The 17,277-nt window shown below is 34.1% G+C and overlaps 1 protein-coding gene across 1 annotated transcript in view; it reads left to right on the forward strand.

Moving 5' to 3' along the window:
* CACNA2D3 (calcium voltage-gated channel auxiliary subunit alpha2delta 3) overlaps positions 1-17,277 on the forward strand; it is a 594,623-nt gene that overhangs the window by 410,810 nt on the left and 166,536 nt on the right. Inside the window, 1 exon segment of the mRNA XM_032208561.1 lies at positions 672-805. Within this exon segment, the coding sequence (XP_032064452.1) occupies positions 672-805 (134 nt within the window).

A 17,277-nucleotide genomic window follows, 5' to 3' on the forward strand; every position in this document is an offset into this window, starting at 1 on the left:
TGAGGAATGAAGTGTGTGGTTATGTGGATGTGTACACAGAACTTCATGCTGCCATAGATTAGGTTCTTGCATGGAGAATTGGACTATGTAAGAAATAGATTATAACACTCTGGTAGATGAAGTTCTTGCACGGATAACGGGACTATGTAAGAAATACATTAGGACACTCTGCTGGAAAGCACTAAAACTCTGATTAAGGTATAGAATGTTAGAGATAGAATTTGATAAAGCTAAAAATATCACCCTCATATTTGTGATACTTGGCAGTTGCAAAGGTTGTGGCGTAAAAGTTAATAGAACTCTGCCATAAGCATTTATCTTTAAAAACAAACTCCCTCCTTTTTTGCTTTCTCCTGAGGCTGAAAAAAATTGACTTGGAACTGAAGGAATAAAAGTCAAGACAGCTGTGCAATGGTGTAGAACACTCAGAGGAATGGAGCCGTTCTGGACTGACATATCATTTCACAGACTAGTGCTTTCACAAATTAAAACTTGACAGGGCTTCTTCCTTGGTCAATTTTTTCCCCTCTTTAGATCCCCCCCCCTCCACCTACACCCCGTTCCTTTCAACACAGGGAGAAAAGATATTTATAACTTTTATGTGTATTTCTCATTTGATTATGTATGAATAGCCACATTTCTTTCTCTCTTTCCCTGCTCAATATATCCAGGGTTTTTCACTCAGATATCTACTCTAGCTGATGTGCAAGAAAATGTTATGGAATATCTCCATGTGCTCAGTCGACCTAAAGTGATTGATCAAGAACATGATGTAGTGTGGACTGAAGCCTATGTCGACAGTACTGTAAGTCTGCAAGAGGCAATGTTTGATAAATCCTGTTTATATCTAAAGTATCAAATAATTTTGCTCCAGTGTTGTAATACATTTTCTGCTCCTTTTTTTTAATGAGGGTTATGCAAATGGTGCTAATATTTGCATATGTTAAATGGACTTAATTCTGCAGCTGCAGCACTTGATGGAAAGGCTTTCATTTTAAATAAATGTTAAATCCCCTACCTCAGAGGCTATTAAAGCCGCCATGTTGCCCAACAAACACACAGAGGAAGAATGTGTGGTATAAACTGGTTTTTCAATTATAAATAATTCTATAGGGCAAATAGCAGGATCATGCTTGTTATGATGTAAAGCAAAAATTTGTGACAAGGATATAAGAGTCCTTTGAAAGTCTTCTAATATGCAAATTGTATGCAAGAACAAATAATGTAATGTGTTCAGAGTCAAGGCAGACTTGATTAATGTTCGACAGCACCAGAATTGTGTATAGCCAGTAAAAGTGAACTAGACCTTAACTTTCATATTCCCTAACATAATTAGCTTTGGCCAGGGAGCAGAAGAGTTGAAATGAATCCATCATTTATAAGAGAGAGAGAGAACATAAGACTGTCCTGAGGCCTAGCCTCAAAACATTGTGTGTGAAAGAAAATGGGAGGAAGTACCCTGAGCTCTTGAAGGAACATAGCATCATAGCATATAACTGAAACAAGTACATAAACAAACCAGTTCTAACTGAAAAGGTTGTATGAATAACAGAAAAAATTAACAACAGAAAGGAAAAGCTAAAAGTGCAAGAAATGGGGGAGAGAGTAAAAGCAAAATAGGAAAGAATGAAAAATAGATACAAGAAAGTAGCTTCTAACCTTCTTTTTACAGCAGATATAAGTAAGTATAATTTTACCTTTTACTCTATGGTTACACCACAACTCTTTTCCTTCTTTAATCTATCCTATCTAATCATCAAAACCATAAAATTATTTTTTTATGTTTTATGCAAAAAAAATTCCCAGGGGTTTTCAATCAGCAATAAACACAGATAACGAGTTTTCTCCGATCAAAAAGTCTATTTAGCCACCTCAGTATGTTCCGTCAATTTAACCAAGCATTCTTCCATTGTTGATAGTGCTGAATCTTTTTTTTTTAATGTTTGTGGAAACTAACAATAATCCTGGTGCAGATATTATGTAGAAAAATGAATTTCCATGACTTTTTTCCAATCATTTATCAATCAATATACAGGTTTCAATTGTATAATTAATCATTAAAACTCTCTGAATTTAAGCATTTAAATCCAGAAATTTATAAGGGTTTTTTTTAATATATGTCTACCAAACATGATATGTTCTTTTATGTTTCTTCTTGTTTACATTTTCAACATGAATTGAAATTTGAAGTGCTTTTATAAATTCTAGACAATTTCTCTGGTGACATATATCAATAATTAATATTTGATAAAAAATCCTATAGTATTTATTCAATATACAATATTAATCTTTAAATATACTGTATGTACATACTGCCTTTTTTCCATTTCAGGGATGCAACATTATAGATGCGAAAAAGATTTTTTTAATTAAACTAAGGGCATATGACAAATGGTGTATAGCTAATACTAATATCACTATAGCTCTCCATCTCTTTTTATCTATTTTTTGGGGGGGATGGGAGGATTATCCTTAAGTCAGTATTTACTCCTGGTGGCTGCTTGGAGTAGCCCCTATTATTCCGGCAATATTTTGGAAGTGGTTTGCCATGGCCTACTTCCCAGGACTGATATGCCTAAAATCACCCATATGAATCTCATATCTAAGGAAGGATTAGAATTCACAATCCCCAATCTGACTCTCTTTTTCTCATTTTTTTTGTCTCCACTATGACTATTATGCCTCATCCCATAATTGTCTTTTGCTCTTTAAACATCTCTGTTTTCCCTTTGTGAATATCTCATCAACTCTGTTGAACCACATTCTGTTTTGGACTTGCCCCTTTTTTCATTTAACTCACTCTTCCTTCAAATATTATTTTGCAGTTTGATCCTCATTGTATAAATATATTGAGTAGATCTCAATATATTTCCAATTTGTCATCTATATTTGTTTTTAATCCACATTTATTTAGCACATTTTCATTCCTGACTTTATCTGTTCTTTTTTTTTAATCACAAACACTTTTAGTGCTTCATTGCAACAACATTCCTGATATACAAAACTCTCACTTCCGTTTAAAAAAATGGAGAGAAAAAAAGCACCACTCTGTAAGTCATTTTTTCTATGTTTTGTCTTACCTTTAGCAAATATTTTACTAAGGGGTTTAATTTATTTCACATCTTTACTTCCTTCTTTACTTTCACTTTCTCTTTTAGAAGTGTATCATGAGTACACACAAAATCAGGTTAGATGCCTGAACTTCACACGCCTGAATTTCATGCTACAGCACTATATGAGTTGAGAGCATGTTATTCTGATCAACCTATACAGTGGCGACAAAATGAGTTCTCAGAATTTAAATCCACTAAAATCTGAAGAGTTTATATTTTAATTTGTTTCTTGAGTTGTTGAGATTTGGGATTCAAGTCACCCTTCCTTATTTCTTATCTGTCTCATGGAGAATGAAAGATAAATGATTTCTCTGACTCTGTACTGTTTATTGAACTTAATCTTTTTCTTGCTGGAGAATTCATGCCAAATTGGTTATTGACTCTGTAGTGGATAATTATTGAGCATTTGGTGAAGACGAAAAGAAAATAATTGTTATCTCTTCAGCAATACATGAACATTATCAATTATGTTTGCTAGAGAGTTTGTAAGAGTGAGTCAGAAACAGGTCTTTGTAATATATTCTATGGCACGTAAGTTTGATATAGCGCCAAAATCATTCATTCGTTTTCTATGTGTTGCCAGGGGGGAAATGTAAATATTGGTATTTAATTTGAGGAGGGAAAGCAACAAGTTCATTTCTAGATCATTGAGAAGAGCCTGGGTGGCCTTTTTGACTTCTTATGATCCTCTGCAATACGTTACACTGCTTAGGGGGAAAGAAAAGTTATTTCATTTACGATTTCTTATTTTGATTTTCTAAAGAAGTTGACATTCTGCTGTGTTCATACTTTCCCACCTCTACTACATCCCTCAGGTGATGAGGACTCCCTGTCTTCCGAGGCTCTGAAAAGCCCTTTTAAGCCTTTGTGTTTGTAATTGTTTCTATTATATTTTGTAAATATTAAACCTAAATATTAACTACATAGTAAATATTAAATCTGAATAATGTAGAAATGAGCAGCATCATAATGTATCGTCCTAACTTTCTTACAGGCCTCTTTCTTTACGATGTAATTGCTCTAACAATTTTGGTACTTTATTTTCCCACCTGAAAAACATTTTTTTTCAAGTAGCCTTGGAATTTTGATGAGCTCACTTATCATCTGTTCCACTGAAATGTTTGCTGCCGCCATCAATAACTGCTTACTACCTCAAATTTTGTGCAAAGCTGGAAGAGAGCTGATAATTTTTTAAAATTCTGTTTTATTGCGCCTCTCATTCTTACCTGATTTAAAGCACCATGAGTGCTATTTTCTGGTCTGGGAGCTGAATAGTTAGTTGTGTGAAATGATTACTGCATATCAGCCGTCCTGGTTTCTGGCTGTTTATCATGTGAATAAAGCAACTGGCAGTAGAAGGCTAGCTGGAAGAAGATCCATTCAGCATTTTGAACTCAAATGCTTAAAGAAACTTAAATTGCTTAAAGAAACTATTTTAACCCCTTGTTGTTTCCAGGTTTTTCTTTCCCTTTTCTATTCCATAAGAGAAACACTTTGTTATGATTTTGATTAAACATGTTCACAAAAATGGTAAACAAAATTAAGCACTTTGAAGTCCTACTGATTCTAATGACTTTAAATTTAATATTTTGCATTAATCTCAGCAAGATAAAAATTAGTTAGTTTTGTTTAAAATATACCTGTGGTATTAACATGCAATTAACAATTCTCTTTACGTTAGAATAAGTATGATAAAGTAGTAGAAAACTACAACATTTGAAAATCCAGAAATGCAATACTTTGAATAACTCTCAAGATGCTGCTGTTGTTTTTGCAAACAAACTGATATCAGCTATAGCTCCACGCTCTATAGTAAAAGCACAAATGTTTTCCATATTATTGTACTTTCTTAGAAGCAGCCACTATTCACAAAGCCATTCACCATTCACAAGGCTCAAAAGTCAGTATTCTGGAATAGGACTAACGCATAAGTGGATTCTGCAAGTGGAGTTCACTAATTTAAATTACTGCCGTTCAGATTTGCAAATGAAATTATGTAAGACAAATCAAGTTTCATCCATATACAAATTACTTATGCATGAGAATCTTTGTTGGGTAGTACTAGTGTCTCTAGCATTGGGACAGATGTATCAAAATCTAATCCTTAATTCTTGCAATTCAATATGACTAATGTATGTATATGCACTTGTATTCTGCTAAAGAGGTCCCTCTGTATTATGTGTCCATATTCCACTCATTGTATTTAACATACAGTAATACTTTTTTTTCCTTACAAAACAAAAGCAAAGTTGATTATTTCAAATCAAGGCATCACATTGTTTTCTGCCTTTTCTGTCCTATAGTTCACTGACCATCTTGGCCCACAATTTCTATCAATTTAACAATCAGTTTCTCTGTATCATGTTTCATCCCCACCTTTGGTTGTCACTGCGCTAAGAAAAAACAGGCTCCCCTTGGCTGAAGTTACCAGCTTGTGACCCAACTACTGTAGCCAAGGAGCTTCATTGCATTGGAGGATTCAGACTACTTCAGAGGACTGATTACCTTCTGATAGTGTTGGATGCTGCTCCCATCTTCTATCATGTTGAGTTTAGATTTGGTGCCCTTTTCTCCTGAAACTTCCATAACGTAATATAAACCTTCCTTAATACTTCTCACAGACTGTGCTAGTCATGTGTAGCATTTTTACCTTAGGAACCCTTAGCTCCTGATGTATTTCATTTTTTCTACTCTTTCCTTTATTCAGTTCTATCAACCCTTTTCATGCAACCTTCCTACCCTATATTGGACCCATAACTCAACCTCACCTCCTGTGTTGTTTGGCTGATAGATTTGTATCTGCAGATAGAAATAGAATCTGTGGATGATTTCATATGAACTGGCCAGAAAGTTTTCTAAACATCCGCATTCCTTCTAGGGTCTCTGTAACTGGCCATAAGAATAACTAAAGTAGTAGTGATATTCATGATTTTAGTTTCCTGGTCTGGACTACCTCAAAGGACTGTCATCAGTCTTGCAAGTCTGAATGCGCTTCTTCCCTCACCTGCCTTTATGTTCCAGAGAATTAAAAAGGGTCCATTCTGAGACACAGTCTCCATCCTCATGCCTTTTTTGGACTAGGTTTCTTTTACCAGACCATTATCTATACTGCAGTTCTTCCTCCTCTCTCAAGGTTATTCTCATAGCCCATTCCACCTCCTCTTAGAAAGCGCCATATTATTTAGAAGAACATTCCTATTATTCAAGCATGTCTTTGGGAATTTTTGTTTCAAATGCTGTCATTTCCACCTTCCTTACAAATTGTCATTCTCTCTCCAAGTTCTCTTCATGCATTCTAGAAAGAGAACCAATGGTTTCTTTTCTCAGTAAACCTGGGGGGGGGGGCAGAGGTTCACATTTTCTTTTTACTTTTCTTGGATCTGTTCTTTTTCTATTTCCCTTCTCTTGCAGTTCTCTACATCTGAACTGCTACAACTAGGTTTTATCATCTTTATCCTGATGTTCTTTTGTATATGCCTTGTAATTGAATCCTTGTTCAAGGCATTTAATAATATTTTTTCAATTGTATTTTCAAATATCAGCATTGAGCTGATATTTATTCAGCCTATATTTATTGAAAGTTACCAAGTCTTCTTTCCCTAATGTATATAAAAATATATTATTCTCAATTAAATAAATTTATTAATTTGTGATACAGTGAAATGATACAGTATGGTAATATGAACAGATCCAGTCTAATAAAATATTGGCTTAGCATGTACTGTTTGTTCTTTTTATAATATCAAATGCAGTACAATTCAAAATAACTAACTATTTACTTACTCTTCCACTTATGCTGAATATTTACAATGGAAAATAAAGTAATACTGGGAGAGTATAATATTTCCAAGACAAAAGCACCAACTCTTCTGTGTAAACCAGAAATGATCTAGATACAGCATTGAGCAGTTTTGTTCACAGATTTGCAAGATTTGAAATTATCCTGGATTTTTAACAACAGTCCTTAGATTATTAAGAGCTTCACAAGCATCTCACTAAATTAACTGACAAGTTCCCAATAAGTAATTTCACTATGGCAGAAAGTAATTCTCATTGACAGACAGTTCTAAGTACTTGAATATTGATGAGGATTAAATTAAATGTAATTTACAGGAAAAGGTTTTCAGTTTGGTTAAAAAAACAATAAAATGCATGTAAATAAAAGTTAGAATGAATTCTGATAAAAGCATTATTGATCCTAAAATTATTGTAAGTTCACAAGCTAAATCCCCATTGGCAGATTTCTTCTGATAAATTAGCTCATCCTGGTAGCCATCACAATATATTCCTGAATTATTTGCCAGTCTGCTACCTGCAGCAAGAAGATGTAAATATGTGATACTGATTTTCACATAATTCTTGCTCATGTTCATTAGGTATGCATTTTCTGCCATTGTATTGCAAGTTTATTTTATTTTTTTAAGTAAATACTATATTTAAATAGTATTAAAATATGTAAGATCTGTGCATTTATATACTATCTCACATGAAATTTAAACCATATTCTATCATACTTTGCTTTTGCTTTGCAGTTTCTTTTTCTGACATTCATTTTTATTTAAATTTCATTATTTCCCCCTCCTTTTTATTCCTTTTTTTTTTCAACTTCAGAGTGGAATGTTTCCTTTGTAGAGAAACTTTGTAGATATATTGTTTTTTGACAAGGAAACCATGACTATGGTTGTAGGTATTATTTTCTAGCATAAATTGGTTGTATGAACTCAATGCAATGCTTTAAATTTTATATGTGTTCTATATAAAAATCTAAAACTAGCTAATCTGTTACAATAACTTTGGCTTATCTCATCCTCAGGTGATTTTGGGAATAAACTGGCTAACATATTTTCCCACAGAAGATATTATTTTTAATATTGATTTTGGAAGTCATGATACTTTTCAAATCACTTTTTCACACCTCTACCATGAGAGTGTTCTTTCAGTTCAAACTTATTTCCTGCCATTGTTTTTTGGGCCTGCTGATTCTGTGATGTTATTTTTTTAGACTGTGGTTAGCTGTGGTGGTATGCTATATGGCTATTTCTAAAAAAGATTAGAGGACAAATAAAACAGCTTGAATAATCATTTACAACATTTTCAAATATTCTCCAAAGTTTGTTACATTGGAGAAAATAAAATTATGTACTTTTTCCAGCTCTGCTCTGTTTGCCTATCTGGTCTTGCTGATAGTCACATTATGTGCTCAAGGAATAGCTGCAGAGGAGGGTTCTTACAGGTTCGCACCAGTTCGGTAGAACCGGTTTGTCAAATCTACCGAACCGGTTAGAAGAGGTTCCACCAGTGAACCCGGAAAGCAGGCCACACCTACAGAAGAGGGTCCAAAATTTTTTGAAATCCACCACTGAATAGCTGGCAAAATTTAAGCTCCCTGCTGCAGGGGATATATTAACCTCTACAAAGTTCTCACCCAGAACATGGAGTGAGCATGGAGGCAAAGACCATTATTGCACTTCCTGGAAGTAATGTAATGTAAAACAAACTTTGAACTGTGAGTTCTAGTCCTACCTTAGGCCCAGAGCTAGGTGGGTGACCTTGGCCCTGTCATTCTCTCTCAGCTCTAGGAAGGAAGATTTCAAATCTCATCAAGAAAACTGCAGGGACTTATCCAGGCAGTTGCCAGGAATCAAAAAGTGGTTTAAAGATAGACAGATAGTCTGTCTGTCTGTCTGTCTGTCTGTCTGTCTGTCTCTCTCTCTCTCTCTCTCTCTCTCACACACACACACACACACACACCAGTGGTGGGTTTCCATTTGTTTTTACTACCGGTTCACTTGTATGTGCACCACAGAAGCATCCGGGCAGGTGGGCGGAGCCTCCCACAACTGTTACTACCGGTTCGCGCAATCTGGACTAAACCGGAAGCAACCCACCTCTGACACACATCATTTCTTATATTATACAGAAATTACAGTAATTTTTAATTTCATTTTATAACAAAATTTGAATTATTCTTACTCTAATCCATATAGTTCAACTATAATCCATATAGTTATGGATTATTACATAATGATTATACTGACTAAAATGTTTGAATGAAAATCTTTAATGTAAAATAAGATATTATAATATGCTTATTTATATTAATGTGATTTTTATTTTTTCCTAATTTTAGGATGTCTTTACATTTCCTTTTAATTGTTTTTTTCTTTGTTTTATTTTGATTGTATCTATAAATACATTTTAAAAATGGTTGAACAGCAATTACCTTGTTTCCCGTCTCCAAATTTCTCTAATTTCTCCAAATAAGAGAAATAATATTTGAATAGAAGTAAACAATGGAGCCCTCAGACATTATAAATTGATTTGAACTTATGATTTGCTTTTGCATGGCAGGAATCTGTTCCTTAAATATATAATAGAAAACCATGAACTTGGTTAACTTCTGGAGCAAAGAGATAAATATGGTTCTGGAGAGAAGAATAACTTCCTATTCCTGAGCAGTGATACTTCTATATGCAGATCATGACACATTCTATTTGCAAAATAAACAGTGTGGATTATAAAGATGTCTCGACCATCAAACAAAATGGGAGGGAGGAACCACCTAAAGGGGACCATTACAAAAATCTATCTAAGCGTTTGCATTGTGGAATGCCATCTGCATTATATGGCACTGAGAAAACTTATTATGTTGGACCTCTATTTCATAGCAGATGGGTTCATTAAATTTAATAGCCTCTAGAGCTTTTAGAAACAGTGTTAAAAACATGTGGAACATGCTGTGATACTTCACATCTAGCCCTAGAGTCATTATAATTCTGGCACAGACTATAAATATTACAGTACTTTTGTTCTGTTGAAACAAATGACTATTCTAATTATCACTTCTTGTTGTTGCTGTTCATGTACTGTGATTTTAAAAAATATTGGAGCCTTTCCTCATTTTATTTTTTTTCCTCTAGAATGCATTAGTTTTTTTAATCCATTGCTACTGAACTTCAGATACATTCATCTCCATGTTAAATTGAGTTCTAATTGTTATTTAACTTGCAAGCTCATATTAGAATTTAAAATGCGGCCAAGGAGATTAAGAAAATTAGCCACTTTACCTCCTATGGTGACAAGGAAACTAGAAGATAGCTGTTTTATCTCAAAAACCACAGCTGAAAAAGGGATGTTAGTTTTGATTATATACCTTTTTCTGTAGAACAATGTAACATGCTGGGATGCTGTTAGGCCTAAAGACCAGTCAGCTTTTGATTTTAAGATTTTAAAGTTATCACATAGGAACAGGAATTAGGTTTGAAGAGCACTCCTTTTGTTCATAGGGCAGTTTTGTTTTCCTCTCTTTGAACAGGTTGTAAAAAGAAATAAATGGCAATGGTGATGAATATCTAAATAAATGGATTAGAAGTTACATCTCTTCTAACTCCACAGCATGTTTTCCACATATAAATCAAAATAGTTGAATGTTAAGAGAACTGGTAGATTTCAGATTAATGTCTTTTGAAATACAAAAAATGCCCTTAATTATAACAAGCTGAGTGTTACATTTAATTGTGAAATTTGATTCTTTCAAATAATCTTTTATCTTTTTTGCCATTCACACTTTAAAGTCTGTCGCTTTTTGCATGTACTCTATTTATAATTTATCATATGGGGCACTAGGTCTAATCATGTCATCAAAATCAGCGAAATGAAGAAACTCAAACATACAGGTAGACTTAAAAGATACATATATCCCCATTTGTTAATAAATGTAGTCTGTATATATATATTCCTCCTTACAATATTTATATTTCTGGAATCAGCTCTCAAATTCTCACCTTTCCACATTATTCAGCCATATGCAGAAATGAAGGAAGTTACAATTATTCATATGTTATTAGCACAGGTTTTTTTAAAAAAAAAAAAGCTTGAAAGCCCTGTAATGGCTTCATTTTCTTTACACTCAAGCCTGCCACAAACTAATATTTTAAATAATCTCTGATTTTAAAAGATTATTTTGATGTAAGTGAATATCTTCTATTACTGGAAACATTGAAGGGTGCAATGATCTTCTGGATTGTTCCAATCTTTTCTATACTTTAGTTTCTTTTTAATGAAGTCACTTTATTAAACAAGGGTAGGGAAAGTATGCAGAGCATGGATCTTGAGTACTTTTTAGCCCCATTAATGGTACCTCCATTCTAGGTCATGTGATCAGGAGGGAAACAAAGTGGGGCCTAGCATGGAGGACTTATCTGCATTCTGAGCTGTTGTCCTACAGCGATGCAATGAATTATTTTTCTGGATTATTTATTTTTTGTTCTCTGTAACCCCAAGCTAGATCCAATCTATTTTTTAAAATTTTTCCTCCTAGTCTTCCTCTCCCATACCAAATTTGATCCATTCAGTTCAGTGGGGAAATTGAATTTTTTTTACTACCATTTCTATGGGCGTGGCTTGGTGGGCATGGCAGGAAAGGATACTGCAAAATCTTCATTCCCACCCCACTCTGGGGCCAGCTAGCGATGGTATTTGTCGGTTCGCTGAACTACCCAAAATTTCCGCTACCGGTTCTCCAGATCCTGTCAGAACCTGCTGAATTTCACCCCTGATTCAGTTCATTTTTATGAGAATTATCCTATTGACTTGCAGATTCCTGCCCCTGTATATAATTTATTTCCTATATTTCATAGAATTGGAAAGAATAAACAGCATTGGACTGAATCATTTAAAGTAATGTTTATTGGCTCTCAAATGTTTTGACTCTATAAAACAATCTACTCTACTGTATATTTTCTACATACATGAATTTAATGAAGCAAGCTTTGTGTTGAGTTCTGACTTTTACAGATTATTAGACCTCTGTTCTATGCATGCCTATTTTCAGAGATATGGCAGGTTAGAAAATATCTCAATTTATATTGGTATATAGCACCTTTCTCTGAGAAGATGAAAAATGCTTTAGATTTCTCTGCCTTTATTATGGAAACCATCTGTGTTTATCATGACACAATTTCAAAAATCAAAAGGCAAAAAATTAATTAAAGGAAGATATTCCTGAATTTTTACTATACATTTAAGTTAGATCAAACAAGTTCTCATATTTTTAAAAGAAATTTTTATATAATGTTTGTTTAAAAATGAAATCAAACTAAAATGTAAACATTCCTAATGGGTTTCTCTCCCTCTCTATTTCTCTAGTATTCAGTAAATATGCATTTCTAATATTTTTTCTGCATGGAAAAGAGCAAATGTATATGCTTGCTTGCAAAGCCATTGAGTTTTCTTTCAGCGTAGTACTATAAATGTCTCAGGTCTTTGTAAGCTATGACTTTAATGTGTTGACTTCCGTCTTATTGACCAATAATTTATATAGCATCTATTGCTCACATGATTAACAAATTAATGATACAATTATCATGTCAGTAATATTAGACACAATAGATCTTCCGAGAAATAAGTAGAACATAAAACTGCAAACACAAATAGAAAATTCAGATCTATTTTGGAAGATAGCCATATACATTCTTTGTGGTCCCCTCAAACTCAATGCCATCATTGTGTACATTTGTTTTGTCTGCTGTATATTGTCTGCTTTTCAAATCTGCCATCTCTTCAGATCTTATATCTGAATGTAAGTTTGCAAAAGAAAGATGTGGGTCACTTCTACTTATAAGTGTGTAAGAGTAGGACACTTCCACTTATCAGATTCAAAATGTTTCAAAATGCGGTAGTGAGCCCAACATTTCTTTTTTTCAGCCGATACTTTAATTTCAGTTCCAGTCTAGTTTTTTAAGCCATACTCCTTCAAGTCCATATAAAGTATGGTCATAAAAGACCTTTGGGTACACAAATATGTTAAAAAGTATTGTCAGACGTGTTCAGCACTATGCTAACAATTAAAAAAACCAATCTTCATGCCCATTTCAGATTACATCATTCACTCTTGTCAGTTTCAATTCCTATTTCTTCTTCAGTTCTTCACTTTCTGCTCCATGTCTTAAATTAATAACTTATTTCTGAACTACAATATTGAGTTGCTTTTATTTGTGTGGTCTTAAATGCTTTATTATTTGTTTATTCGATATAGAGGCTTCCTAACTCTAAAAGGTCTTTGGGTGGCTTACAAATTTAGAAGAATGTGTACTATTAAAAGAAAACCATGAACTTGGAGAATTAAAATAAAAAATAAACTTCCGTCCTACTCTGTAGAATGTTTCATTTTAAAAAAAACTAATTATAGGTAGCTTCCAAAGGAAATATTTATTTTTCGGTTGTCTATTTTATTTATTGGGAGCTGGGCCTTGTTAATATATACATCTATATTTTTTTCTATTTTTTCTCTCTACAACAAATAAAGAAGGTATAGCTGTTCTTTTGTCTTCTTTTCCAACACAGAAAGCTAAGACAGCCACTGTAATCCAGCCATCTTCCTGTTGGTCATCCTCTTATTTTGTTCTTTCCTTCCATTCCTAATATTATATTTCCAAATTTGCTGCAAATTTCTACATTTGAATTGTATAGTGGAAATCAATTGAACTTTTAAATATATAGGGCATTTGTGTATATTGGGTTTTTTCTGTACAAGGATGGAATTAAGAAACTTTGTTTCTCATGCCAGCCAATTCCTGTCACTATAATATGGCTCTGTTGTTGTTGCATTTCACCTCCCCATCAATCTTCATAAAAGGCTCATTAAAAATCATTAAGGCTGGCAGTAAGTAAAAGTATACTATTTTTAGCAAACATTTTGTAGTAAGGCCAATAACTGCTATGAGTAAGGGCACTAACCAGGAATAAAAGCCACATAGCTACCTGTAAGTTGGGTAGTTTATTGTAGAAGAACAAAATGTGTAAATTGGAGTTGGATGTAATTAGGCATTAAGTCCAAATGATTGCTAAATTATTTCACTTTCAAGATGTTACAACATCTGAAAGTTTCATAAAAGATAATGAAGTTTGGGTTCATATAATCAACCCCATGCCACTTGGATGGAGAACTAAAGTAGGCTGGCTGAGAGGCCAGTTAAATTCCAAATATCTGCAAGGGAAAGTCTGATTGGCCGTTCTTCAGTATCTAGTGAAGAAATGAAATAAGGTGATATATGTTTTATGAACTATTCTGTGGAACTAAAAGTACGGTAAAGAATAGAAATTATTGGACCATTTTGCGATTAGTACATTTAACTACTTATTAATCTTTGTTTCTCACTTCCTTCTTAAGCCAATTGCCCCTCTTCAAGAAAGACACTATCTTTATATAAGCACATATTTTTCTTATAGTCCAGACAATACCAATGTTCACAAAAAAGTAAGAGAAAATACAGGTTTTTTTACATAATCATACCATGAAGGGGGGGAAAGAACAGTAAAATGAATAACAAACAGAACAAAATTGAAATTTCAAACAAGTGTTCTCTTCAGTGTGTCAAAGTTATATTCCATGATACAGAAAATATCTGTATTGTAATACAAGCCTAGGTATGAATTTTATTCAACATAGAATCATTTTAAATCCTATGCAAAAATGATAGATTGTGGAAACATTTGGTACCATGCAGAAATATTAAAATCTTGGGTTGAAGGAATTATACAAACTTGATTTTTCATTTGCAAATATTTTATCAGCTGCCTAGGTAACATCTTCAGTCCTGTGATCTTGAAGAAGTTGGTCATTTAGTTGTGGAATATATTTGACTTTGTGGGATCTTATACATGATTAGGTAGGCTGTTGGATCTTATTTCTTTTATGATTGGAATGCTATTATCTATTTTGTTGTTATATTGATGTTGTTCCATCTCCTTTTCATCTGGATGTTGGTCAATGTGCGATAAAGGCAGATGTCTTTGAGATCTGCATTCCCCTCCCCCACTACTTGACATTTGACTAGTTCTTTTCAATGAACCATTCAAAAATATCCTTGTCTACTAAATGCTAATTTTGCCAGAATGCCAGGTATCTAAGTATTAAAAAAAGGAATCGCTGTGGATTTTACTCCACTAGTAATTGCTGATTATAGGGGGCAGTGTTTAGTCATTTCACGGCCGTGGAGCCAGTGCTGGCTAGCACGATGTTGCAGAGAATTGTTACCTTCCCATCATCTACTCATATTTGTTTGTGTTTGAACTTCTAGGTCGGCAGGAACTAGGCAAAGATGAAAGCACACCCCATTGCATGATGCTCAGGTTTTGAACCCAGATTGCTGGCTTTCCAATCAACAAGCCCAGCATCTTAGCCACTGAGCCACCATGCTGCCGTTGTAGGCATTAGCATATATTATTTGATTTTAGCCCCACTTAGAATTTCAACATCTTCCCAACTGAAACCATGATTGATCTTATCTGAGCATGAAATAAAAGAAGTTTAAATATGTTTTCTAACAATCAGTTGGTACTCATATATATGCTGTGTAAATTGTTTTGTATGTATGTTCTAAGTCACATGTCCTATGTAGTATGTTTATAGTCCAGGTACTTTATTTTGTAAAAGACTCCTTCTCTTATCTTCCTTGGGTACAAAATCCTCAGAGTTATTTAATAGACTTCGGAGGAATTTTGTTGGTTGGTGCTATAATTATTCCAGATGGTTGTAAATAGCTTACTTTTAGATTCTGAAACATGCAGATTGATTCACTTTATTAGCCATTGTTCTTATTTGCTTGGTGGTTGGTTGATGTGTTCAATGTATATGGCTGCCCATTCAACAAGCAACTTTGACACCTAACTTTAGATATAGAACAAAATGATAAACTACTAAAATACAATGTACTGTGTTAAACACCAGACACACAATTTATATAACCACAACATGCTGATGTATGAGCTGGCCCAGGAGCAGGGGAAGACTCAAGTCTTCATTCTTAAAGACAGTAAAGTGAGGGCCAAGCAAAATTCAGGGGTTTCAGGTTGTTCTATTGCATTAAATCATTAAATGTTTTCTAGTTTCCATGTTGGGTTCATGCTCTGATGTCTTTCAGTAATTCTCTGGTTTTGAGGATATATTTGTGACCTGTCTAGATTGAAAATAGTCAACCCCAAAAGCAAACTTCTAATAGCTCTGATTAATATTTATTAAAAGAAATATATGGTTGCAGTATGAGAATGCCAATGAGACCTCTGTTTCCAAATGATTCTTTTATAGACCTATAAATCTAGTCATTTATTCCCCAGTTTTTTTAGTGGAAACTGCACTTATTTGTGATGATGGCCAAGCTAAATCTGCTCTATGTTCTCATAACTGAAAATTATGTTGATATGAGAAGTAACTCAAAATATGATCTAGACAAACATTGGTGAGAAGAGAGGCTTTATATTTGATAAATGAGGTATAACAGTTTCTAAGGAAAGATATGTGACAGTAGGATCACTCTGTTACTTTAAGCTATAGTTAGCTCAAATCTTGAGATGCAAAGCCCAGAACTAACACAAGGCCTTGTAGCAACATCATCCAAGGTATGAATTGTTTTTAAATTGAGTTTAAATTTTTTAATCTGGCAAGATATTGGTTAGGTAGCTGACCACTTTTGCAGGCAAGCTTCATGTGACTAGTGCAGCTACAGGAGATTATTGTTATGATCAGTGATGGTATTCAGACGGTTCAGACTGGTTCAGGGGAACCAGTAGTGGTGACCTGCGGTTTAGGGTTAGTGGTGACCGCCCACCCACCCCAGCTCTATGCCATCCTATTTAGCAACGTTTTATAAGACGTGTGCATCCGTGTGAGCTGGGCGTGCGAGCAAAGTGCATGCATGGAAGGTGCACACACATGAAGCATGCATGCACACACGCTGACAGTTTTGGTAGGAGGTGAACTGGTGGTAAATTACGTGGAAACTCACCTCTAGTTATGACACATTTAATTTCAGACTGATATTCTAGTTGCTTTCTGTGGATGCTGCAAGTTAGTTAAATAAATTTGAAACTTCATTTGTGAATATGAAAAGAGAAATAAATTTTCATTATGCAAAATTACTGCAGCTAAAGGTACTGCAGCTAAAAATTCCAGCAGGACAGTGGTGGGAAAGAGATAGAAAGGGAACACCAGCAAGCTGGATAAACTTTATAAAGGTTGAAGTGTTTCATTAAAAGGTGAAGCCTCATTAAACATAATGATACAAAGGGTCTCAGATTCTGAAGTCTCATTTTAATTCACTGAAATAAAGCTGCTCAGCTAACCAACTAATTATTTGAGTTTGATGACATATTTTTGTTGCTTAAG

The sequence above is a fragment of the Thamnophis elegans genome, chromosome 2 (assembly GCF_009769535.1).
Source record: "Thamnophis elegans isolate rThaEle1 chromosome 2, rThaEle1.pri, whole genome shotgun sequence".
Classification (NCBI taxonomy): domain Eukaryota; kingdom Metazoa; phylum Chordata; class Lepidosauria; order Squamata; family Colubridae; genus Thamnophis; species Thamnophis elegans.